Below are 25,531 nucleotides of genomic sequence, written 5' to 3' on the forward strand. Positions count from 1 at the left end.
ATTAATCTTTACTGTATTTAACATTGCCTTGTCCATGGACCTTAGACCGGTGGAATTTTTAACTCCTGACCAGTACACCTGCACAGTCTTTTACTGCTGTTCTATTAGATTTTTTTCCCCAGAGTGTATAATTCTGTTTGCATTTGACATGGGCTGAGGAGTGAGAGCCATGTATAAAAGTAAAGCTTTTAGCTGATAGAGTGCCCTGCATCTTTATTTAGGTCTGATTATGTTTTCACTGGAGATGAAGATAAAAGCACAAAATAATTACAGATGAGGGAGGCCATTCATCCATCCAGAATAACTCTAAAATTCCTCCATTGCAGCATCATCCAATTGCTTCTTGATTTCAAAGGTTTTACCTCTGCTACTCTCTAGACAGCTAATTCTATGTATGATCACTCTGTGAGTGAAGAATTTCCTGATATCAGTTTGAATTTTCCCTTTTACTAGTTTAAACCAATGATCCTTTTTCTTACCCTCAATTTAATTTGAAGTTGTTTGCTAGAATTACCTTTTTCATTCCTTAACTATTTTATATACTTCTATAAGATAACCTTTTAGCCTTTCTTCCTAACTCAGACCTCTAACCTTGCGGCTCTTTTCTGCTGCTCCTCCAGCTGCTTTGATTGTAATATGATGAACTTCTTGACCTGTTAGTCAAATTGATTGGAATAAGTGGAGAATGGAGCCTGTGATGTTTACTGTTTTTTGAGGTTTCTGATGTGACATTTGCTGGCCTTCATGGGATTGAAATTCCTTCTGTCGATAATTTTATCGATATCCTGACAATCCCGTTTGGTACTTGAAAAATTATTGACAGGATAAATTTCAACCCCTTCCCTGTGTGACTTCAGTAATTGTAAACTGCAGATAGATTTACCAAACCAAAATGAGTACGAAACAAATGTTTTGGAAACTCCAGCACAGACTTTGGAAGGATTTGATAAAGATTTTAAAAAAGCATTATTTGTTGAAGTTACAGTAAGACCTGTACAAACGGTTACTCCCCAAAAACGGCACTTATTGACAATCCCAAATAACTTACATTGTAATAGATAAAAGCTGCACCTTGAAACCAAGGACGCTTGCAAATTACAAACTACGGACAGCCTTCAATGCACCAAGTCCATTTACAACTTAAAACGTGGGATACGCAGGCCAGTGTGAGGCAGCAGTCGGTGATAGAAACGGCTTTTGTGGAATGGAGATCTCTTTACCCAGCATCCATACCGGCAGAGAAACCGCTCTATCACTAGGATTGAATGCTTGCACAGCTCAATAGAGCGGTTTCTCTGCCGCTATGGAAGAAGAAACAACTCCCCATTCCATAAAAGCCGGGGATCTGCCGTTCGCAAGGGGATGGGCTCTGAGACCGGTTTTGAAATCGGGGGGGGGGGGGGGATTGCTTGAGTTGGAAGAGGGAGGCTGGGGGGAGAGGGAGACTGGAGAATGGGTGCTGGGGGGAGAGGGAGACTGGGGAATGGGTGCTTCGGGGAAATGGGGGCTCGAGGGAGAGATGGAGACCAGGGCCTCAGTTGGGGGGGGGGGAATGGAGAGAATGGTTTTCCCCTCTTCCCCTGCACACTGGTGACCTCCTGGTTCTTGGAACTTCTCACACAACTGCGCTGGCACGCAAACACAAAGATAGGGTAAATCTAATAACATTTGAAGAAGTCCTGTGGTCCGGACACCATGAGGGTTTTCTAAAGCTTTGTTGGCGTGTTGTAGATATAGAGTAAGTACAGACGAAGGAGGCTATTCAGCCCATCCTTCCATTCAAACCTATGGCTTAGCATCAGTACACCTCAATCACTGGAATTCATGATGCTTTTCTATTGCAGAAATGGTTCTAGGAACAGGAGTAGGCCATTTAGCCCCTTGAGCCTGTTCTGCCATTCAATAAGATCATGGCTGATCTGTAACTCCATATGCCTACCGTAGCCTCATATCCCTTAATACCTTTGGTTAACAAAAATCTATCAATCTCAGATTTAAAATGAACAATTGAGCTAGTATCAACTGCCATTTGCAGAAGAGTGTTCCAAACTTCTACCATCCTTTGCGTGTAAAAATGTTTCCCAACTTCACTCCTGAAAGTCCTGGCTCTAATTTCTGGGCTATGTCCCTTAGTCCTAGGCTCCTCAACCAGCGGAAATAGTTTCTCTCTATCGACCCTATCAGTTCCCCTTAATATCTTGAAAACTTCGATCAAATCATCCCATAATCTTCTAAATTCCTGGGAGTACAATCCTAGTTTGTGTAATTTCTCCTCGTAAATTAACCCTTGGAGTCCAGGTATCATTCTATACCATTATACGCTGCACTCCCTCCAAGGCCAGTAGATCCTTTCTAAGGTACGGTGCCCAGAACTGCACACAGTACTCCAGGTGTGGTCTAACCAGGGCTTTGTCTGGATGTAGTGTTGGCTCCTGGTTCCACTGTTTACTACAACAACAACTTGCATTTATATCGCGCCTTTAAAGTAGTAAAACATTCCAAGGCGCTTCACCGGAGCGTTATCAGACAAAATTTGACACCAAGCTGCATAAGGAGATATAAGGACAGATGACCAAAAGCTCGTTCAAAGAAGTAGGTATTAAGGAGTGTCTTAAAGGAGGAGAGAGAGGCGGAGAGATTTAGGGAGGGAATTCCAGAACTTGGGGCCTAGGCAGCTGAAGGCTCGGCTGCCAATGGTAGTTTGCATAGCAACAATGACATAGTCCACCTCCTTGCTAATGGGAGAAAAACACAAACTATGTGTTGCCAATTATTGTGTGGTTGGCAAATGGAAAAAAAATTGTTACAGTAGTGCCCTTTTGATAAGCCTTTGGTCAACAACATGGTCCTTTATGGTGTACACAAAACAGTTTAGTTATATATATATAAATTTGAAATTGGGACCAGCTATTTCCACATCTTTTGCCTCTTATTTTAGCTCCCTCGCACTATTGAGCTCAGCAGCTCCTCCAAGCCAATTCTCTGGTGATGGTGTTAGAACCTGCGATATCATCCCCCTCGCCAATAATCTGTGCTCCTCTCCTACAGACACTGATCTGTGCTAGGGTATTGTTCCACAGGCACCAAGTGGCCTCTGACGGTGCACTCAATCCACGTTTGAGCCTTGATCATGAGTATTGGCAGGTTATTTGACAATTTAGGGGCGTAACAGTTGAGCCTGATCCTGTGCTTGCCTACTGTTCATACATACATGGTTCAGCTAACTCAGCACAGATTGTGACTTTAACCCGGGACTCTTTGATGCGTGGCTGAGTAGCACAGTAAGTAGTGTATTTATTCACTAAGCCATCAGCTGAACTGTAAGGCAATGTATGACTTGGTGCTCCTTTTAATAACCTTCTTGAGGTGCTCATGAAACATTTTTAACAATCGTGTGACTTCACTGCATAATGTATATAAAATTCTGACAAAAAGAAAACCACTCCATATCTGAGCCATTTTTGTTTTGCTTGTAATTTTCCTCCATCGATTTGGCCCCTTCTCTCCTGTCTTGAGGAAACCAACTCCTTGCTAGGGTACTTCTCAAACAATGGCCACCTTGACAGTATGTGTCGGCAGACTATTGGACTGTGGAGAGTAATGCAGCCAAGCCCTGAGTTGTCCTTGTCCTACATCCACTCACACGCAACACCCCTCCACTGGAGACCCTGGGTATCGTTCCAGAGTGGGAACCCTGAATGATTTTTCGCCTCCCTAACCCTTTAGGTTGAGGTGAACTCTAATAGTCCCACTGCCAAGGATGAGATTAACAAACTCAGTACAGGTTGGGAATTGAACCGGGGACCTTCCCGATCTCTGTGGCTCTGCTATTCATTGGGAAAACTATACCCCAGTTCATGTGTGTTTGGTTCTCTCTCTCTCTCGCTCCGCAACTTCTCCAAGCCGATTCCTTGGTGCTGAATATATATTTTATATTCTGTTTCTGAAGAGGTATTGATACTCTGACTCCTGATACATGTTGTACATTCAGTGTTTAAGAACTGTTCTGATCCAGGCTCACTAAAAGTTTGACCTTAATACACGGCGCTTTCCTCTGATACCAATTGTAGTCCACAGCGCCAACTCTTTTAAAAAAAATTTCTTGTGCACAATATCTGAAAATTGTTTTTTTTCTGATTGAACAGTTCTGCTTACCCAACACCAGCTGCTAGTGGCATGGAAAACTCATTGACAGCCTTTTGACATTAGACAATAATTCTGTGCAGGTGAAATGGTATGAAATGAATTTGCTGCTGCAAACTAGATATTGAAGAAGAATTGTAATTTTGTATTTGGACCTCAATATGAAAACCAATACTACTTCCATAACCTATTTTGATCCCTTACCTCTCGGTCAGTAAACGGGAATTAAATGAGATTTAGGTTCAAGAAACACAGTGACTGGTGCTTTATTACTGTAGGATTTTTAAAATTTGGTATTTCATGTTTGCAAATATTGCTGTGATAACCCGTACAATTCTTAAGATGTCTTTTCCTGGATAATAATGAAAGTTCTGTCAATTCATCCAGTACTATCAGGTTTATCAATATAGCAAAAATCACTTTTTGGCCCAGTAAGCTTTAATATTGGACTTATGTTTAAGAAAGAGAAGGATAAGCCATGTAACTATACACCAGTTAGTCTAACTCTTTCCCTATCAAAACCCCATATAATTTTAAAAAAACCTCTATTAAATCTCCTCTTAGCCATCTCTACTCCAGTGGAAATAATCCCAGTATCTCCAGGTCTCTCATAACTACAGATTGTCATCCCTGGTAACAACCTAGTAAATCTACGCTGCACGCTTTCCATGGCTTAAATGCCCTTTCCAATAGGGCATGCTCAAAACTGTTGAGTGTGTCCCCACAATTGACGATAATAGGGGAATGTTTCCTCAGTTGCAAGTGGTCATCAATTTAAAATTGTCAGAGAGTGAGGAGAAAGGTTAGAAGAATCTTTTTTATGCAAGAGAGTTGTTAGAATGCTTTGCTACAGGGATTGGTTAAGGCAGAGATCATTGCATCTTTTTAAGGGAAAATTGGAAAAATATTTGAAGCAGAAGATGATGCAGTCCCATGGGTGGAGGGCAGGACAGTGGGATCAGTTTTGGATTGGTGTAGCAAGAGCTGGCCTCCTTCTGTGCTGTAAACATCTATGAAAAGAAAGAAATTGCATTTATATAGCGCCTTTCTCGACCCAAAGTGCTTCAAAGCCAATGAAGTACTCTTGAAGTGTAGTCACTGTTGTAATATAGGAAACGCGGCAGCCAATTTGTACACAGAAAGGTCCCACGAACAGCATTGTGATAATGACCAGATAATCTGTTTTTTTTAGTGATGTTGGTTTAGGGATAAATATTGGTCAGGACACCAGGGAGAACTCCCCTGCTCTACTTAGAATAGTTTTACATCCACCTGAGAGGGCAGTCGGGACCTCGGTGTAATGTCTCATCTGAAAGATGGCACCTCTGACAGTGCAGCACTCCCTCTGAGTGTTAGCCTGGATTTTGTGCTCGAGTCTCTAGAGTGGGATTTGAACCCACGACCTTCTGACTCGGAGGCGAGAGTGGTTCCAACTGAGTCATGGCTGACACGGCCTCTTCCTGTCATGGTGCAAAGTAGCATCATGCTCCAAATGCATGGAACAAGCTCAATGTCAAATTTCCAGACAAAGCTACCTTTCACACGTGCAATACTCAAAAGCTTGCCACTGTAGCAAAAGGCACCCATGCTTGCACAGAACAGCAGATTTTCATTTTGGGACCTTTAATAGTACAATCACGGGAGTGATCTGTAGTTTAAAACGGGCTGTTCAGGTTTGAAACGGCAAAATGTGAAGTTGTGAGTCGACCATAGCCTGCAAATTTCAAGTACCTAATATTATCCTTTACTAAAATCATAGTAACAACACTGTACATACTCCATTTTCTTTGACTTCACCTTTGGTAGCTTTACCCCAGCTTCTGTGTTTTCAACAAAAAAAAAGCTGTGAATGCTATAAATAAAACAGAGAATGCTGGAAATGCACCAGCAGGCTGGTCAGGTCTTCAGCAACAGAAGCCGAGTTAATATTTTGGGTTAATGTGTACACCCTTCATTGGGTCCAAGAACTAAAAGATAAGTATTTTAGTAAGGTTGGAGAAATAGAGAACAGAACACCCCCTCTCTTTTCCCCCCCCCCCCCCCCACTTCCCCCTTTTCCAACCTGACTAAAGTGCCTCCTTTTAATTTTTAGTTCAGTACACACTCAAAAATGTTAACCTCTTCTCTTCGCAGGTGTGTATTTCCAGCATTTTTCTGTTTTTATTCCTGCATTTTCAGTGATTTTCTTTGGATGGGGGGAATAATTAAAGGTTTTCCTTGGGCAGCCTCCTTGTTTCTGTTCTCAACCATCTCTTCCAGGCTTGTTAGTCCACCCAGTAACTGCTTCCCTCGCTCCCTGGGTTTACTTGGATCTGTTCCCCAGTTACTCGAGTTTCTCAGCTCAAAAATGTATTAACAAGTGAATCCAATATCTATAAACCTAATGGACTCCTGCAGTACTTTTCGTGCTGTGCTGGTTCCAAACTACCCATTTTATAGTGTATAGTCCATGATCTGTCTTACTTTTATTTTGACCCTCATCTGGTCTCCCTGCAGCTTCATGTTCACTCCATCAGCAGTGCAGCGCCAGCAGTGACAACCAGCACAATGACCGTAGACCCTAGTCCGTGGTGTTTGACATGACTGCATACTCTGTGACCAGGTGAATAGACAGTTTAGAGTTAACTGTTTCACGTAGAAGGATTGTGGATGCAGATAGTGCCAGCATATTACACAAAATGTTTTTTTTTCTTTGGCAGAAAGAAGTAATTGAGGGACGTAAGAGAGAGAGTATAGTTGGTATTTTTTGAACTTTGTGACCAGTTAGTTGGACTGCAATGGTCTCTTCTGCTCCTGTACATTCCTATGTTCCTAGTCCCCTGTCTTGCTGTTTTATTGGTTTACTTTCCTCACCCCCTATTTTACCAATAAAAGACTTTCCCCTTTTCTTCTTGAGGCACTGACTCCTGCTGGGATATTTCGCATGAATGTCCAATTAGCTTTTTGTTTACAAGCTGTACAGTGGTAGTTAATAGAATCATCGAATATTACAGCATAGAAGCAATCCATTGGACCATCAAGACTGCATGTGTTATTCTCCATATGAGCTACCAAGTCTAATCCCACTTTGCTATTCACTCCCTAAATCCTTTAATAGTCTTTTTCAAGCAGTTATCTAATTCCCTTTCAAAAGAATTGATAGACTCTGCTTCAACAGCATCTTGTGCAGAGAATTCCACATCCTAAGCTCTCTGTTTCAAACATCCCTTTTAGTTATTTTTGTGACTCTTAAGTTTGTGCCCTCTCATTAACATCTCATTGACCAATGGAAACAATCTTTCAATATTTACCTCATAGCCCTTCATAATATTGACAATCATTTTCAGTCACTCCTTAGTCTTTTCCACTCTAGTGGGGAAAAAAAACCCCTAACTTATGAAGTCTCCCTTCATAAATGTTAACCACTCACTTCCAGTAACATCCTAGCGAATCTATGCTGTACCTTTTCCTTTGTTTTTATATCCTTTCTATAGTGGAGTGGCCAAAACTGCACACAATCCTCCAACTATGGCCTTGAGCTCTTGCATAACTTCAGCAATATGTCATTGCTTTTGTATTCTATTGTACAGATATAAAAGCAAGAATTCTGTTTGCCTTTTGTATGGCTTTATCTGCTTGTGATGCCATATTTAATGACCTGTGCTCCTCTGGGATATTTAAAATCTTGAGTCTAAGCACATCTGCATATATGCATTTTGCTGGAGGGGGTCATTGGCCTATTATAGCGCCCCAACTGCTGCCCTGGTAGAGATGAGTTAACTCAGCACAGACTCGTGATCAACCTTGTACTTTCCTGGTCTGCATGGATCAGTTGCACATGAGGCAGTGCATTTACTATCTGAGCTATTGGGAGAGTTTCAGCAGAGACTGTATTGACCTTGGGACCCTTTGGTCTAACTTAGTGCTATATTTCCTATTGCATTTACTTATAAAGCTACCGCGGGAGTATTTGGTAAATGTATTTTAATGCAAATGAATCCAAAATCCATCCAAATTAGTTTAAAGTATTGGTGCTCATAATGGCCCAGAATTTACTGGCAAAATAACAGTGAGTTTAATGCGCACACTGTGATTAGCGTGCAAATAACCCAGCAATTTGTGGCAAAGAAGAGATACCCCTTGAGTTGCGAATTGCCACAAATTGCTGGACGATTTGCGGTGCTCTGGCGTTACCCTCGCGAAAAGGGGCGCTCGCCATCAACCACCCCGTGAGTTTCAAGAAATTGCTGCGTTGTGCTGTTAAAACTAAGGAAAATTCTATGCGTGAGCTCCGCATTAGGAAGCTATGTCTTAATATCTGTGTAGGTGAAAGTGGTAATAGACTTACCACAGCTGCTAAAATGCTGGAGCATCTCACTCGCCAGACTCCAGTGTTTTTTAAAGCTCACTATACTTTACGGTATGAGAAGTGAAATGAGAGTTGCCGCAGAAAGTTAGGGCCGGTACTTATCAATGAAAAAACCCTTTTAATGACGAGATTTATATTCCTGCAATGCCACTCAACCTCACCGGCCAAGAAATGGAACAATTGAAATCGTGGAGTCTCATTCCTGCAGGTAGTAAATTGTTCCTAGATGTTTCTAAAATTTAATTTTTTTTTACTTTTCCTATCTGTCTCTTTTTTCTTTCTCTCTCTTAATTCAGCCTTTCTTTCCCTCTCTTTATTTCTCCTTCTGTATCTAATTTGATTCTAATTCACCCAATTTCCTTCCCCGTCGCTCCTCTGTTCCGTTCTCTATCCTTAAATCTCATTGGTCAAGGAGCTAAACGGTTAATCCTGTCGTTCACCAAGGACCCAGATGCCCTGTTGACCCCTTGGTGCTGTTATCAGCTCGCATTTCCAGCAATTTGTGGTGCAAAAATTTCTCGATGAAGGGTGAGGAAAAAAAATCTTACAAGCGGGGCACACTCCAGCAAATTCTGGACCAATATCACTTGGTAGTTGTATGTGGCTCATTTCCCCTGTAACCCTCAGCAGACTTGAGCATGTACTTCTGGGCCGCCATTCACTCTGTCCAGCTGTGAGATGTTGATCAAGCTGGAATTCAGTTCTCTTCCTCTTGATGTCCAGCAAAAGGAGTCTAGGGCATGCTTTTAGAAGGCAGGATGAGGCCACCTTTCAGATAGAAAGTCAAGAGTCTATTAGAACCCAATTGTTAAAAACAATTTTCTCTCTTTGTGATGGAATACATTATTGGCAACTGATTAAAGACGGGAACTCATTGTGTGGGGAATGGTGGGTGCAGATAATGGGCAGCATGTTGCAGTATCCCTAAGCTTGGCCTAACATCAATACATAGTAACTTGAAACAATCAAGAGTAGATTTATGAAGGGTAAAATTCTACTTTGACTGCTTTGAGGATGTTGCTAATAAGGTAGATAGTGGAGCTCCCTATGAAATAGTTTTTTTAGACTTTTGAAGCCTTTGGATAAAGTTCCGCATGAAAAACTTCTAATTAAAATGAAAACCGTGGGAATCCATTGTAAAACTTGGCACTGGATAAAAGTCGATTTTAAAAATAGGAAACGGAGCGTGCTAGTGAGAGAGATAATGCACAGTCAGAGGCGATGTTGGGTGGAGTACCGCAGGGTTCAGTGCTTGTTAAGCCTCTGTTCTTTCTAATCTGCATAAATGACCTTCATGCTGAAACCAATTGTAGGCTTGTCAAATTCGCAACACTAAATGCGGAAATGGAGGCTGCAGGTAATAATTTGCAGAAGGATTTAGCAGTTATGCAACTGACAGACCACTGACAAACATAAAATGTATTGTATAAACTTGAGCTCATCCAAAACTTTGCTGCCCGTATCCTAACTCGCACCAAGTCCCGTTCTCCCATCACCCCTGTGCTCGCTGACCTACATTGGCTCCTGGTCCAGCAACGCCTCAATTTTCAAACCCTCCACAGCCTCGCCCCTCCTATCTATGTCCTCCTCCAGTCCGACAACACTCCGAGATCTCTCTGTTTCTCCAATTCTTGCCTCTTGCGCATCCCCGATTTTAAACGCTCCACCATTGGTGGGCCTGCCTTCAGCTGCCTAGGCCCGAAGCTCTGGAATTTCCGTCCTAAACCTCTCCTCTCTACCTTTTCTTTTAGGACACTCCTTAAAACCTACCTCTTTGACCAAGTTTTGGTCACCTGTCCTAATATTTCCTTATGTGGCTCAGTGTCAAATTTTGTTTGATAATTGCTCCTGTGAAGCACGTTGGGATGTATTACTACGTTAAAGGTGCTATATAAATGCAAGTTGATGCTGTTGTTGATAAAATGTACCCAACCATAAGTATACAATGAATGGAATAGGGTTAGCTAAGGAAGAAAAGGGTCTGGGAATAATAGTAGGCACATTGTTGTTAATGTCTAGACAATGTGACAAAACAATTTTTTAAAAAAAAGCTAGTCGAACAGTGGATACAAGTCTACAGAGGTTATGCTAAGGTTCCACCACCTGTTGTATTATGCCCACTTTTGGCCACTGCTAAAGGGAGAGGGCACAGAGAAGAGCAGCAAGAATGACACCAAGTGGATGAACTATGAGGAAAGACTGAAAAAGCTTAAACTGTACGGTCTAAAGAGAAGGAGGTTGTGGAGAGGAACCACATTAAGGTGCATTAAGTGTTAAATTTGTGTTGATAAAGTGAACCTAGAATGTTATGTCAAGGTAAGTTAAGCCAGTAGGACCAGAAATTTGCATTTAAATAAAGTAAATTTTAAGACTAATATTAGAAAGGTTTTCTTTATTCGAAACGTATGACCTTTTGAGTAATATGGCAGGTAGGAGAACAGTGACAAACGTTAATGATCAAAACGCAGTAAGGTTGTAAACTGAGAGCTGGTGTACTAGAGGGTTAGGCTTCAGTAGGCTGAATTACCTTTTTCTCAAGCTTGGCTACTCTTGGGATTGTGGCTCTTGACAGAAAGTTAGTAACACTAGTTTAAACGTATCACTCTGTAAATTACTAATTCTCCTCAGGATGTAGGAAATGGAGTTAAAAGTAGCTTTTAAAAGCTTAGTGAATGCTTTACCTCCCTACGTTTACATCGACAAATTCATTTACCTTTCACATTTCTTGTGCAAAGTTTATGAAGGTAGGACATTGAAGCATGGCACGTGTTGGTGGCCCATAGCAGTCTTACTCTCTTTGCACCCTGCACGTTACTTCAGTTCAGCTGTTTATTTTATGTTAATAATGGAAATGTGCACTTATGCCTGTGGGAGATTATTTGTTTGGATGATGTCTGCATGGTGTATTAAAATTTTGTAGCTCATTTCTTTGGTATGTTAATTGTTAAATTTCTTTCATCATTCTATCTTGTTAATATGGGCAAAATATATAAAGATATATGTTCCTTCAAGCGAGAGCTGGACCTGTCTCTGGCTGAGGCAGAGATCACCTCATACAAAAGGTAGGTACTGCATAGAATTATCAGGGCCAGAGTGATCACCTGGACTAGTTTTAATCGCCTGGGGCGGGGGGGAGTGACGGGACGTGATGGGATTTGATGGAGAGAAATTTCCCAGATCTTTTTCTCCACAAATTAGCCTGGGTTTTTAAGCTGGTTTTTCGCCTCTCCCAGGAAGTCACATGATTTCATATGGGGTGGGGAGTGTATATATTATGATACACAAGGTATCACATTTGTGTAGGACAGACTGGATGGACCAGAGGATCTTTTCCTGTCCATCATTGTTCCTATGTGAATTATCACTTTGCCTTTGGTCCTCCCTTGAGTCGGTACAGCATGTAACAAATCAGTGCAAATGCGGACTTGTGTTGCTAACTTTGGTCTTTTGTTAGTTGCAGTGGAGCGGAGCGGAGTGAGACACTGCTACGCCAGCTCAAGGCAAAACCTCTACATAGACAAGGCAACAAAGGTCATTTGCCAGGGTTTTACTGGGAAGCAGGTGCGTCTTGTTGGCATTCTGTCTGTCTACGAACAGTGTTTAACTTGTCAAAAATGATTTTTCTTTGTAATTTTAATTTTGACATGTAGCATGCAAACTTGCATCGTCTTTGAACCCTTAGCCCAGAGTATTGGTGTTTTAACAATGACAGGCTCCCATAGGCTCAGTACAAATCAATTCCTTTCATTCCAAATTTACCTCAATTCAGAAAACTTCATGGAAAAGAAAGACTTGCATTTATATAGCGCCTTTCATGACCTTAGTACACTCCAAAGCACTTCACAGCCAATGAAGTATTTTTGAAGTTTAGTCACTTTGTAATATAGGGAAACGTGGCAGCCGTTAATATGGGCAAAGGTTCCATAAACAGCAATGAGATAAATGATCATTCGCTGCTCACGACGCAGCCTCTGCTTCATTGGGGAGACCAAACGCAGATTGGGTGATCGTTTTGCTGAACACCTCCACTCAGTCCGCAAGCGTGACCCTGAGCTTCCGGTTGTTTGCCATTTTAATTCTCCATCCCACTCCCACTCTGACCTCTCTGTCCTTGGACTTCAACACTGTTGCTCAACGGAAGCTCGAGGAACAGGAACTTATCTTTCGATTAAGCACTTTACAACCTTCCGGACTCAATTGATTTCAGTAACTTCAGATCATAACCACTGCTCCCATTTTTTCGGACAGCAGGTGCTGGTAATGGTTACCATTTACAGCTCCTCTGGTCCCATCTTCTATTTCTTTACTTGTCCCATTACCACCCTCCTTGCCTTGCACCATCATCCCTTTTGTCATTTAATCACTCCTCACAGTTACGAGGTACTTGCTACTTGCATGGATGAGAGCAAGGACTGTAGGGAGGATGGGCAAACTGACCATGGCACTGTGGTACAGGAGGCCATTCACGTGGGGGGAGTGAAAAGGAATGCGGTAGTGGTGGGAGACAGTATAGTCAGGGGGATATATACTTTTCTGTGCAGCCGCGACCGAGAGTCCCGAAGGCTGTGCTTCCTTCCCCTTTGCCAGGGTTAAGGACATCTCCTCGTGGCTGTAAAGAATTTGGAGCATGAGGGGGAGGATCCAGTTGTCGTGGTCCAACGACATAGGTAGAACTGGAAATTAAGTTCTGCTACGACAGTTTGAGGAGCTAGGGCATAAATTAATAAGCAGAAGCTCAAAGGTAATAATCTCTGGATTACTACCTGAGCCATGTACAAATTGGCATAGGGACAAACAGATCAGAGAGTTAAATACATGGCTCAAAGGGTGGTGAGGGAGGAAAGGGTTTCGATTCATGGGCCACTAGCATCAGTACTGGGGAAAAAGGGAGCCTTTTGGATGGGACGGGCTCCACTTAAACTGGGCTGGGACCAGGGTCCTGGCGAATCAAAAAACTAGGGCTGAAGATAGGGCTTTAAACTAAAAAGGGGGAGGGAGGGGAAATTTAGAAATATAATGAGAAAAGATAAGACAATAGAACAGTGTAGTGACTTGGGTAAAGATAAGCAGAGTGTGGCAGGAAGGGAGAGATTGTTTACCAATAATAGTGTAACAACAAGAAAGGTCCAAGCAGGAAAAAATGGTAAAAAGTCAAAATTAAAGACTCTTTATCTGAATGCATGGGGCATTCGTAACAAGATAGATGAATTAATTGCACAAATAGGTCAAATCTATTTATCACTAACAGCCATTACAGAGACATGGTTGCAAAATGACCAAGGTTGGGAACTAAATATTCCAGGGTACATGACATTTAGAAAAGACAGGCAGAATGGAAAAGGAGGGGCTGTGGCCCTAATAATAAAGGATGACATAAGTAACAACAAGTGGCAGAAAACACTGGTGGGAGTAGTTTGTAGACCCCCTATTAGTAACTATACCGTTAGACAGAGTATTAATCATGAAATGATAGGAGCTTGTAACAAAGGTAATGCAATAATCATGGGGGACTTTAATCTGCATATAGAGTGGGCAATTCAAATTGGCAAAGGTAGTTTGGAAGACTAGTTCATGGAATGTATTTGAGACGGTTTCCTAGAGCAATGCGTCACGGAACCAACCAGGGAACAGGTTAATTTAGCTCTTGTATTGTGGAATGAGATAGGTTAATTAGTAATCTCACAGTAAAAGAACCTTTGGGGAAGAGCAATCATAACGTGATAGAATTTCACATTGAGTTTGAAAGTAACGTACTTAAGCCAGATACTAGAGTCTTAAATGTAAATAAATCCAATTACATAGGTATGAAGGGCGAGTTGTCAAAGGTAGATTGGGAAATTAAATTAAAGGGTTTGACAGTTGAAAAGCAATGGCAAACATTTAATGAAATATTTCAATATTCTCAACAAATATACATTCCATTGAGAAATAAAAACTCCACGGGAAGCGTGATTCCCCCGTGGCTAACTAAAGAAGTTAGGATAGTATTAGATTGAAAGAAGAGGCCCATAATGTTGCCAAGAAGAATAATAAGCCTGGGGATTGGGAGAGATTTAGAAACCTACAAGGACGACCAAAAAATTGATAAGGGAGAAAATAGAATAACAGAGTAAACTAGCAAGAAATATAAAAACAGATTGTAAGAGCTTCTACAAGTATGTAAAAAGGAAGATTGTAGCAAAAGTAAACTTTGGTCCCTTAGAGGCTGAGACAGGAGAAATTATAATGGGGAATCAAGAATGGGCAGATGCATTAAAGAAATATTTTGTATCTGTCTTCACAGTAGAAGACACTAAAAGCATACCAAAAATAATGGGAAACCAAGGTGTAAATGAGTGAAGAACTTAAAACAATTAATATCACTAGAGAAAAAGCACTACACAAACTAATGAGACTAAAAGCCGACAAATCCCCTGGACCTGATGGCCTACATCCAAGGGTTCTAAAAGAGGTGGCTGCGGAGATGCATTGGTTATGATCTTCCAAAATTCTGTAGATTCTGGAACAGTCCCAGTGGATTGGAAGGTAGCCAATGTTACCCCACTATTCAAGAAGGGAGGGAGAGAGAAAACAGGGAACTACAGGCCAGTTAGCCTGACATCAGTCGTCGGGAAAATGCTGGAATCCATTATTAAAGAAGTGGTAACAGGGCACTTAGAAAATCATAATATGATTAGGCAGAGTCAACATGGTTTTATATAAGGGAAATTGTGTTTGACAAACCTATTAGAATTTTTTGAGGATGTAATAAGCAGGGCAGATAAAGGAGAACCAGTGGATGTAATATATTTGGATTTTCAAAAGGCATTCGATAAGGTGCCACATAAAAGGTGGTTACACAAGATAAGGAGTCATGGGATTGGGGTTAATATATTTGCATGGATAGAGGATCGGTTAAGGGACAGAAAAGAGAGTAGGGATAAATGGGTCATTCTTAGGTTGGCAGGCTGTAACTAGTGGGATGCCGCAAGGATTGGTGCTTGGGCCTCAGCTATTTACAATCTGTATTAATGACTTGGATGAAGGGACTGAGTGTAATGTATCCAAGTTTGCTGACGATAGAAAGCTAGGTGGGAAAGTAAGCTGTGAGGAGGACAAAAAGAGTCTGCAAATCAGTAAGGCAAATGGCATGTTGGCCTTTATTTCAAGGGGGTTGGAGTACAAAGTGGGAGAGGGTCCCGGTGGAGAGAAATCTAAAATGCTAAAGAGAAAAGACAAGGAAGCAGTGCAGGAAAGTGATTGGGGTAAGGATAACCAGATTGTGTCAGGAAGGGACAGAGCGCACTAACAAATAGGATCCGGGTAAGAAAAAATGGTAATAAGACAAATAGGGCCATAGTCCAAAAAAATGTTAAGCTGTCTAAAAATGTTAAAAAGACAAATCTAAAGGCGCTGTATCTGAATGCACGGAGCATTTGTAATAAGGTAGACGAATTAACAGCGCAGATAGATGTAAACGGATACGATATAATTTGCGATCGCGGAGACATGGCTGCAGGGTGATCAAGGCTAGGAGCTGAACATCCAAGGGTATTCGGTATTTAGGAAGGACCGGCAAAAAGGAGAAGGAGGTGCGGTGGCATTGTTAGTAAAGGATGAAATCAGAGCAATAGCGAGAAAGGATATTGGCTCAGAAAATCAAGATGTAGAATCAGCCTGGATGGAGTTAAAAAGCACCAAGGGGCAGAAAACACTGGTGAGAGTTGTCTCTAGGCAATCAAACAGTAGTGGTAATGTAGGGGACGGCATCAAACAGGAAATTAGAGATGCATGTAACAAGGGTGCTACAGTAATCATTAGTGACTTTAATCTACAAAAAGACTGGCCAAATCAAATCAGCAATAATACTGTGGAGGATGAATTCCTGGAGTGCGTATGAGATGGTTTTTTAGACCAGTACGTTGAAGAGCCAACCAGGAAACAGACTATCCTAGATTGGGTATTGTGCAATGGGAAGGGGTTAATTAATAATCTTGTTGTGCGGGGTCCTTTAGGGAAGAGTGACCTTAACGTGATAGAATTCTTCATTCAGATGGAATTTGAAGTCGTCCAATCCGAAACTAGGGTCCTAAATCTAAACAAAGGAAACTACGAAGGTACGAGGAGTGAGTTGGCTATGATAGATTGGAGAGCTTCATTAAAAGACAATGATGGTGGATAGGCAATGGCTAATATTTAAGGAATGAATGCATGAATTGCAACAGTTATACATTCCTTTCTGGCGCAAAAACACAAAAGGAAAAGCGGCCAACCATGGCTAAGAAAAGAAATTAAGGATAGTATTAGATCCAAAGAGGAGTCGCATAAAGTTGCCAGTAAAAGTAGCAAGCCTGAGGATTAGGAGCAGTTTAGAATTCAGCAAAAAAGGACCAAGAGATTGATTAAGAGGGGAAAAATAGAGTATGAGAGTAAACTTGCAAGGAACATAAAAGTGAATTGTAAAAGCTTCTGCAAGTATGTAAAAAGAAAGATTAGTGAAGACAAATATAGGTCCCTTACAGCCAGAAACGGGAGAATTTATAATGGGGAACGAGAAAATGGCAGAGCAATTAAACAAATACTTCAGTTCTGTCTTCACAGAAAAGGACACAAATAACTTCCCAGAAATGCTAGGGAACCAAGGGTCTAGTGAGAAGGAGGAATTAAAGGAAATTAGTATTAGTAAAATAATAGTGCTGGAGAAATTAATGGGACTGAAAGCCGATAAATCCCCAGGGCCTGATAATCTGCATCACAGAGTACTAAAAGAGGTAGCCATGGAAATAGTGGATGTATTAGTTGTCATCTTCCAAAATTCTATAGATTATGGAAGAGTTCCTGCAGATTGGAGGGTGGCAAATGTAACCCCACTATTTTTTTTTAAAAAAGGAGGGAGAGAGAAAACAGGGAACTACAGACCGGTTAGCCTAACATCAGTAGTAGGGAAAATGCTAGAGTCAATTATAAAGGATGTGATAACAGGACACTTAGAAAATATCAACAGGATTAGACAAAGTCAACATGGATTTATGAAAGGGAAATTGTGTTTGACAAACCTACTGGAGTTTTTTGAGGATGTAACTGGTAGAATAGATAAGGGAGAACCAGTGGATGTGGTGTATTTGGATTTTCAGAAGGCCTTTGATAAAGTCTCACATGAGAGGTTAGTGTGAAAAATTGAAGCACATGGGATTGGGGTTAATATACTGGCATGGATTGAAAATTGTTTAACAGACAGGAAATGGAGATTAGGAATAAATGGATCTTTTTCGGGGTGATAGGCGGTGACTAGTGGGGTACCGCAGGGATCGGTGCTTGGGACCCAGCTGTTCACAATATATATCAATGATTTGGATGAGGGAACCAAATGTAATATTTCCAAGTTTGCTGACAACACAAAACTAGGTGGGATTGTGAGTTGTGAGGAGGATGCAAAGAGGTTTCAACGCTATTTAGACAAGTTGAGTGAGTGGGCAAATACATGGCAGATGCAGAATAATGTGGATAAATGTGAAGTTATCCACTTCGGAAGGAAAAGCAGAAGGGCAGAGTATTATTTAAATTGTGATAGATTGGGAAATGTTGATGTACAAAAGGACCTGGGTATCCTTGTACACCAGTCACTGAAAGCAAACATGCAGATGCAGCAAGCAGTTAGGAAGGCAAATGGTATGTTGGCCTTCATTGCAAGAGGATTTGATTACAGGAGCAAGGATGTCTTACTGCAGTTATACAGGGCCTCGATGAGACCACACCTGGAGTATTGTGTGCAGTTTTGGTCTCCTTACCTAGGAAAGGATATACTTGCCACAGAGGAAGTGCAGCGAAGGTTCACCAGACTGATTCCTGGGATGGCAGGACTGTCGTATGAGGAGAGATTGGGTCGACTAGGTCTGTATTCACTTAAGTTTGGAAGAATGAGAGGGGATCTCATTGAAACGTATAAAATTCCGATAGGGCTAGACAGACTGGATGCAGGGAGGATGTTTCCCCTGGCTGGGGGAGTCTAGAACGAGGGGTCACAGTCTCAGGATACGGGGTAGAACATTTAGGACTGAGATGAGGAGAAATTTCTTCACACAGTGGGTGAACCTGTGGAATTCTCTACCACAGAAGGATGTGGAGGCCAAGTCACTGAATATATTTAAGATGGAGCTAGATAGATTTCTAGACACAAAAGGCATCAAGGGGTATGGGCAGAGAGCGGGAATATGGTATTGAGTTAGAGGATCAGCCATGATCATATTAAATGGCGGAGCAGGCTCGAAGGGCCGAATGGCCTACTCCTGCTCCTATTTTCCATGTTTCTATGTCTTTGAGTAAGGAAGTCTTACTACAGTTGTACAGGGCATTGGTGAGACCTTACCTGGAGTACTGTGTACAATTTTGGTCTCCTTATCTAAGGAAGGATATACTTACCTTAGAGGCATTGCAATGAAGGTTCACTAGATTAATTCCTGGGTTGAGAGGGTTGGCCTATGAGGAGATGTTGTTGAGTAGAATAGGCCTATACTCTCTGGAGTTTAGAAGAATGAGAGGTGATCTAATTGAAACATATAAGATTATGAGCGTGCTTCATAGGGCAGATGCTGAGAGATTGCTTCCCTTGGCTAGAGAGTCTAGAACTAGAGGGCCTAGTCGCAGAATAAGGGGTCGGCCATTCAAGGCTGAGAGGAGGAGGAATTTCTTCACGCAGAGGGTTGTGAATCTTTGGAATTCTCTACCCCAGAGGGCTGTGGATGCTGAGTCGTTGAATATATTCAAAGCTGAGATGGATAGATTTTTGGACTCTAGGGGGAATCAAGGGATATGGGGATTTGGCCAGTTGAGGTCGAAGATCAGCCATGATCTGATTTAATAGCGGAGCAGGCTCGAAGGGCCGTATGGCCTACTCCTGCTCCTATTTCTTATGTTCCTATGCCCTCCACCCAATCACAGACCTTCCCTTTTGTTCTTTCCTCCCCTCCCCTCCCCTTCTCTTTTCCACCCCCCCTCCCCCACCATTTCCCTTGCTCTGTACTTGCTTAAAAACTGTTAAATATTCAACTACTTCCAGTTCTGATGAAAGCTCATTGGGCTCAATTTTAAACTTGAATGTTGGGGGCGGGGGGCTGTGAAAATTGCAGAAATGCAGAGCTGGTTCGGAAGCCGGCTCCAACCCACCAACTTCCAAGTTCCCCACGGACGCACCTGTGTGCGCGCGCGGGCGTCCCAAATCCGGAAGTGCCGCCGGTAATTAAAGCCGGTGGGATGATAGTTAAAGGACCAAATGTACCTCATTCAGGTACTTAAGGCACTTTACTTGTGACATATTAGGTAGTTGGAACGATTTTTATCCTACCTGGGCGGCTTTCCCACGGCATGAAGGGCCGGATCAGGCAAAAAGAAACAAAATAAATTAAATAACAAACCATTGCACAAAGTTAAAACACAAAATGCACCTACCTTTCCACCCTGCTCCAATGTCTCCCTCTCCGATCTTCCACCCCCCCCCCCCCCCCCCCGTCTCCCTCTCCGATCTTCCACTCTCCCCCCCCCCCCCCCCCCCCGATCTTCCGTTCCTGCACCGGATGAAGTCTTGCTCTCTCTTTCTCTTTTCCACCCCCCCCCCCACAACTGGCATTGCAGCTCCTGCTGGCTGACTGCCGGGCACAAAACCGGAAAGAACTTCAATCACCGTCAATTACATTGCGATCGTGTTGGAAATGGTAACTTTTTTTTTAATTAGGGTTTGCCACATGCACCTTCACCCCCCCACTGCCAACCCGCCACCATTTCAAAATTGAGCTTGTTAACTCTTTCTTTCTCCACACTTGCTGCCTGACTTGCTGAGTATTTCCAGCATTTTCTGTTTTTATTTCAAATGACCAGACAATCTGTTTTCGTGATGTTGGTTGAGGAATAAATATTGGTCAGGACACGGCGGATCTTCCCTGCTTTTCTGCCAGTAATGTCATGGGATCTTTTACGTGCGCCTGAGAGTGCATATAAGGCACCGGTTTAATGTCTCATCTGAAAGATGACACTTTTGACACTGGCAATTGATTAAAGACAGGAACTCACTGTGTGGGTAATGGTGGGTGCAGATAATATGGTTCGGCTTTTTGCAGAATCCCGAAGCTTGGCACTCGAGCAAGATGTTGATTGGCCTGTCATCAATAACAAGCCTCTACATAGCAATAACTTGAAACAGTCACAGTAGATCTATGAAGGCTAAATCCTACCTGATGAACCTCGACTCAGCACTGCACTGGAGTGTCAGCTTAGATTACGTGCTCAAGTACCTGGAGTGGGGCTTAGAGTCATAGAGTTATACAGCACGGATAGAGGCCCTTCGGCCCATCGTGTCCACGCCGGCCATCAGCCCTGTCTACTCTAATCCCATATTCCAGCATTTGGTCCGTAGCCTTGTATGCTATGGCATTTCAAGTGCTCATCCAAATGCTTCTTGAATGTTGTGAGGGTTCCTGCCTCCACAACCCTTTCAGGCAGTGAGTTCCAGACTCCAACCACCCTCTGGGTGAAAAAGTTTTTTCTCAAATCCCCTCTAAACCTCCCGCCTTTCACCTTGAATCTATGCCCCCTTGTTATAGAACCCTCAACGAAGGGAAAAAGCTCCTTAGTATCCATCCTATCTGTGCCCCTCATAATTTTGTACACCTCAATCATGTCCCCCCTCAGCCTCCTCTGCTCCAAGGAAAACAAACCCAATCTTCCCAGTCTCTCTTCATAGCTGAAGCACTCCAGCCCTGGTAACATCCTGGTGAATCTCCTCTGCACCCTCTCCAAAGCGATCACATCCTTCCTGTAGTGTGGCGACCAGAACTGCACACAGTACTCCAGCTGTGGCCTAACCAGTGTTTTATACAGCTCCATCATAACCTCCTTGCTCTTATATTCTATGCCTCGGCTAATAAAGGCAAGTATCCCATATGCCTTCTTTACCACCTTATCTACCTGTTCCGCCGCCTTCAGGGATCTGTGAACTTGCACACCAAGATCCCTCTGACCCTCTGTCTTGCCTAGGGTCCTCCCATTCATTGTGTATTCCCTTGCCTTGTTCGTCCCTCCAAAGTGCATCACCTCGCACTTTTCCGGGTTAAATTCCATTTGCCACTGTTCCGCCCATCTGACCAACCCATCTATATTGAACCCACGACCTTCTGATTCCAAGGAGAGAGAGCTACCACTGAGCCAAGGCTGACACATTTTTCTGTCTGTCAACCATACAAGTTCTACTGGAAACTTCTAGGATGTTTAGGCTTTTGAATGCTCTTCTCCCTACAGGGAGAGAGAATTTTTTTCAATAAATGTGACACAATACTGTCGAGAAACTGCAGGATTTTGAGTTGTAGTGGAACCAGCCAGATGGGCATAGTGACACCTTTAACCTTTCATTTGCTTTTTTTTTTGTCAGTTATCTGCTTGCTAAGATGAGAGGTGGGGAATGGCACACTTTGCATTTTGAGATTTCAGTGTCCGTATCAAGCTCTCCCAGGTCAGGTTAGATGCAATGCTGTTCTGCACCACTGGTGTGCATCACCCTCAACCTCCTGCACCCGTGTAACGTTTTTCCATTTCCCACTCCAGGCATTCTATGCCTTCTAGGAACATAGGAACAGGAGTAGGCCATTTAGCCCCTCGAGCCTGTTCTGCCATTCATTGAGATCAGGGCTGATCTGTGGCCTAACTCCATATACCCGCCTTAGCCCCACATCCCTAATATCTTTGGTTAACAAAAAATCTATCAATCTCAGATTTAAAATTAACAATTGAGCTAGCATCAACTGCTGTTTGCGGAAGAAAGTTCCAAACTTCTATCACCCTTTGCGTGTAGAAGAGTTTCCTAACTTCATTCTTGAAAGTCCTGGCTCTAATTTTTAGGCTATGTCCCCTTGTCCTCGGCTCCCCAACCAGCGGAAATAGCTTTTCTCCATCTACCCTATCAGTTCCCCTCTAACTTGAAAACTTTGATCAAATCACCCCTTAATCTTCTAAATTCCAGGGAATAGAACCCTAATTTGTGTAATCTCTCCTTGTAAATTAACCCTTGGAGTCCAAGTATCATTGTAGTAAATCTATGCTGCACTCCCTCCAAGGCCAATATATCCTTCCTCAGGTGTGGTTCCCAGAACTGAACACAGTACTCTATGTGTGGTCTAACCAGGGCTTTGTATAGCTGTAACATAACTTCTACCCCCTTGTATTCTAGTCCTCTAGATATAAAGGCCAGCGTTCCATTAGCATTTATGGTTATTTTCTGTACTTGTCCATGACATTTTAATGATCAATGTACATGGACCCCTAAGTCTCTTTGGACCTCCACTGTTTTGAGCTTTTCACCATTTATATTTTTGTTATGCTGTGTTTTTAAAAAAAAAAGTCAATATTTAGATATTGAAACAATTGTCCCTTTTGGTATTAAATCAAAGATTTTCAAGACTTGTATGTCATGGGCAGTTGTATCCCATATATTTTTTCATGTCATCTGTGCCCACTGCCTCTCTGAGTAGAGTTAAGAACATAAGAAATAGGAGCAGGAGTAGGCCATCGGGCCTCTCGCGCCTGCTCCGCCATTCATTAAGATCGTGGCTGATCTTCTACCTCAACTCCACTTTCCTGCCCGATCCCCTAGTTCCAGACTCTCCAGCCAGGGGGAACAGCCTCTCAGCATTTACCCTCTCTAGCTCTCTCAGAATCTTATGTTTCAATGAGATCACCTCTCATTCTTCTAAACTCCAGAGAATATAGGCCCATTCTACTCAATCTCTCCTTATAGGACATGATCCCAGGAATCAATCTAGTGAACCTTCGCTGCACTCCCTCTAAGTCAAGTATCTCCTTCCTTAGGTAAGGAGACCAAAACTGGACACAGTTCTCCAGGTGTGGCCTCACCAGAGCCCTATATAATTGCAGCAAGACCTCCTTACTCTTATACTCCAACTCCCTTGTGATAAAGGCTAACATACTATTTGCCTTCCTAATTGCTTTCTGTACCTGCATGTTAACTTTCTGTGATTCGTGTACAAGGACACCCAAGTCCCTTTTAATTTTTAAAAAATAATTTGCTTTTCTATTCTTCCCACCAAAGTGGATAATTTCACATTTCCCCACATGATATTCCATCTGCCATCACCTCGCCCACTCACTTAACCTGTCTATATCTCTTTGCGACCTCCTCACAGCTTACTTTCCCACCTGGGTTTGTATTGTGAGCAAACTTGGATACATTACACTTGGTCCCCTCGTCTAAGTCATTGATATATATTGTAAACAGCTGAGGCCCAAGCACTGATCCTTGCAGCACTCCACTAGTTGCAACCTGCCAACCTGAAAATGACCCGTTTATTCCACACACTCACCACTCTCTGTATAAAGTAATGAAATGTAAAATGCCCTTGTACCTTCCCTCTTCCCCACTTGAGCCTGTGTCCCCTGATTTTAAGAGTTTGTGGCAAACTCCATTTTTATACAGCAGGCAGTTCCTTCTGTAATAAGCTGTGCAAATACTTTTACTACGGCAAGTTGCTCTTTTGTACCTTGTTGCCGAGTAAGTTGATGGAACGCAGGTGAAGGAAATGGATTTCAGTGTAAAAACCTTTCTTGTAAACCTCTGCAAAAAAGGTTTTAGATCAAAGTATAAAAGAGATTCAATAAAATGGAAAACCATTTCATTTAGACTCTGTGTATGTTAAATCTGCTAGATGATAAATCATTCATGGGATTTCTCTGCTCAGCTTAGTTACTAACTTTGCACAGATTGCCTTTAAGATATTAAGTTCAGTTATATTTTTGTTATACTGAGTTTAAAAAAAGTTATTGGATTAGAACACCTGAACAGAGCTTTTAATAAAATTCAAATAGCGTTCTCACGTAGTTGGATTGTAAATGTTCTCTATAAATGCAATGTGAGCTGTTTATTCCTCAGCCTTTAATGTCAGTCGTTTTTTATGTGTTCCGATGCTGCATTCATACCACCTTAAAAATTGGCTGGTTAACAGGCTTTTTTTCTCGCTATCTGGTTTGAGCAATACTTTGGAATTAAATTGCTTTTGCTGTGCTCATTGGTTGATTTTTTTAAATTTGAAGTTCTGTTGAAACTTTATTTTAGATCCTAGTCGCTGTTATGATACTCTTGCACAAATACTGCGTTCAGCACTCCCTACAGTTAGTACATGTACTTGTATTGGACTGGCAGCTCTGAGAGGTTGTGTGTCCACTGTGAACCAGTATAGCGAGAGCTATAAGCTTTAGCCTGCTTTCATTTATTGGCTTCACGGTACCTTTGAATGGGACTTTATTGCACGTGCTTTTTGTGTATTTTGTTTACAATGTCTCTTTTGTCGCAGTATTTCCTAAGCCTCGCCTATGTTGGAAAGCTCTGAAAAACATGTTTTAAATATTTAAGTAGAAAAGTGCATTCAAGTTCCCAGCTTTGATTGCTTCCCCCTCCCCCAGTCTGTTCTGAATTAGTTGATATCAGCCCAGGGGGCAGTTGGTATCCGAGAATTTACCTCCGCTTGGGTTAGAGGAGGGGTGAAATCGGACAGGATTTCCACACCTGATTGCTCTCCAGTGGCCCATGCTGGGAAATGCATGTGTGTGAATAACAGGTCAGAACAGGATCGAGCTTGGCTGAAATCACTCCCACCCAGCTGGTCGAGTAATGCACAGATACTTAATCTTTGGGCTTACAGATGAATAAAGTCATTTGGAGAGAGTACCAGAGGAAAGAAAATAAGACTTTTTTTAAAAAAAAAGCACAGCTTTGGATTACTGATTGATTATTTGTTTGAAATGTTGAGTTAACAACTTTTTTTCCCCCCCCCTTATTTTTTGTATATTCCAGGGAACGTTCCACAGCCAGCAGGCTTTAGAGTATGGCACTAATTTAGTAGGAGGAGTCTCACCGGGGAAAGGGGGTAAAAGCCACTTGAATTTGCCAGTCTTCAACACAGTTAAAGAGGTAAATGCGCACATCAAGGTGGAAATGCAGTCAGTTTAATGCTTTCAACAGTGACTTCTCGCCGAAGAGAATCATTTCCTGTTTTAATAGACTTA

The 25,531-nt window shown here is 42.2% G+C and overlaps 1 protein-coding gene across 1 annotated transcript in view; it reads left to right on the forward strand.

The window, feature by feature from the left end:
* suclg1 (succinate-CoA ligase GDP/ADP-forming subunit alph) overlaps window positions 1-25,531 on the forward strand; it is a 90,405-nt gene that overhangs the window by 3,564 nt on the left and 61,310 nt on the right. The window contains exons 2-3 of the mRNA XM_067981933.1: window positions 11,946-12,052; window positions 25,320-25,436. Coding sequence (XP_067838034.1) covers window positions 11,946-12,052; window positions 25,320-25,436 — 224 coding nt within the window. The remainder of the gene's footprint in view (window positions 1-11,945; window positions 12,053-25,319; window positions 25,437-25,531) is intronic.

This window comes from Heptranchias perlo, chromosome 1 (assembly GCF_035084215.1).
Source record: "Heptranchias perlo isolate sHepPer1 chromosome 1, sHepPer1.hap1, whole genome shotgun sequence".
Taxonomy (NCBI): domain Eukaryota; kingdom Metazoa; phylum Chordata; class Chondrichthyes; order Hexanchiformes; family Hexanchidae; genus Heptranchias; species Heptranchias perlo.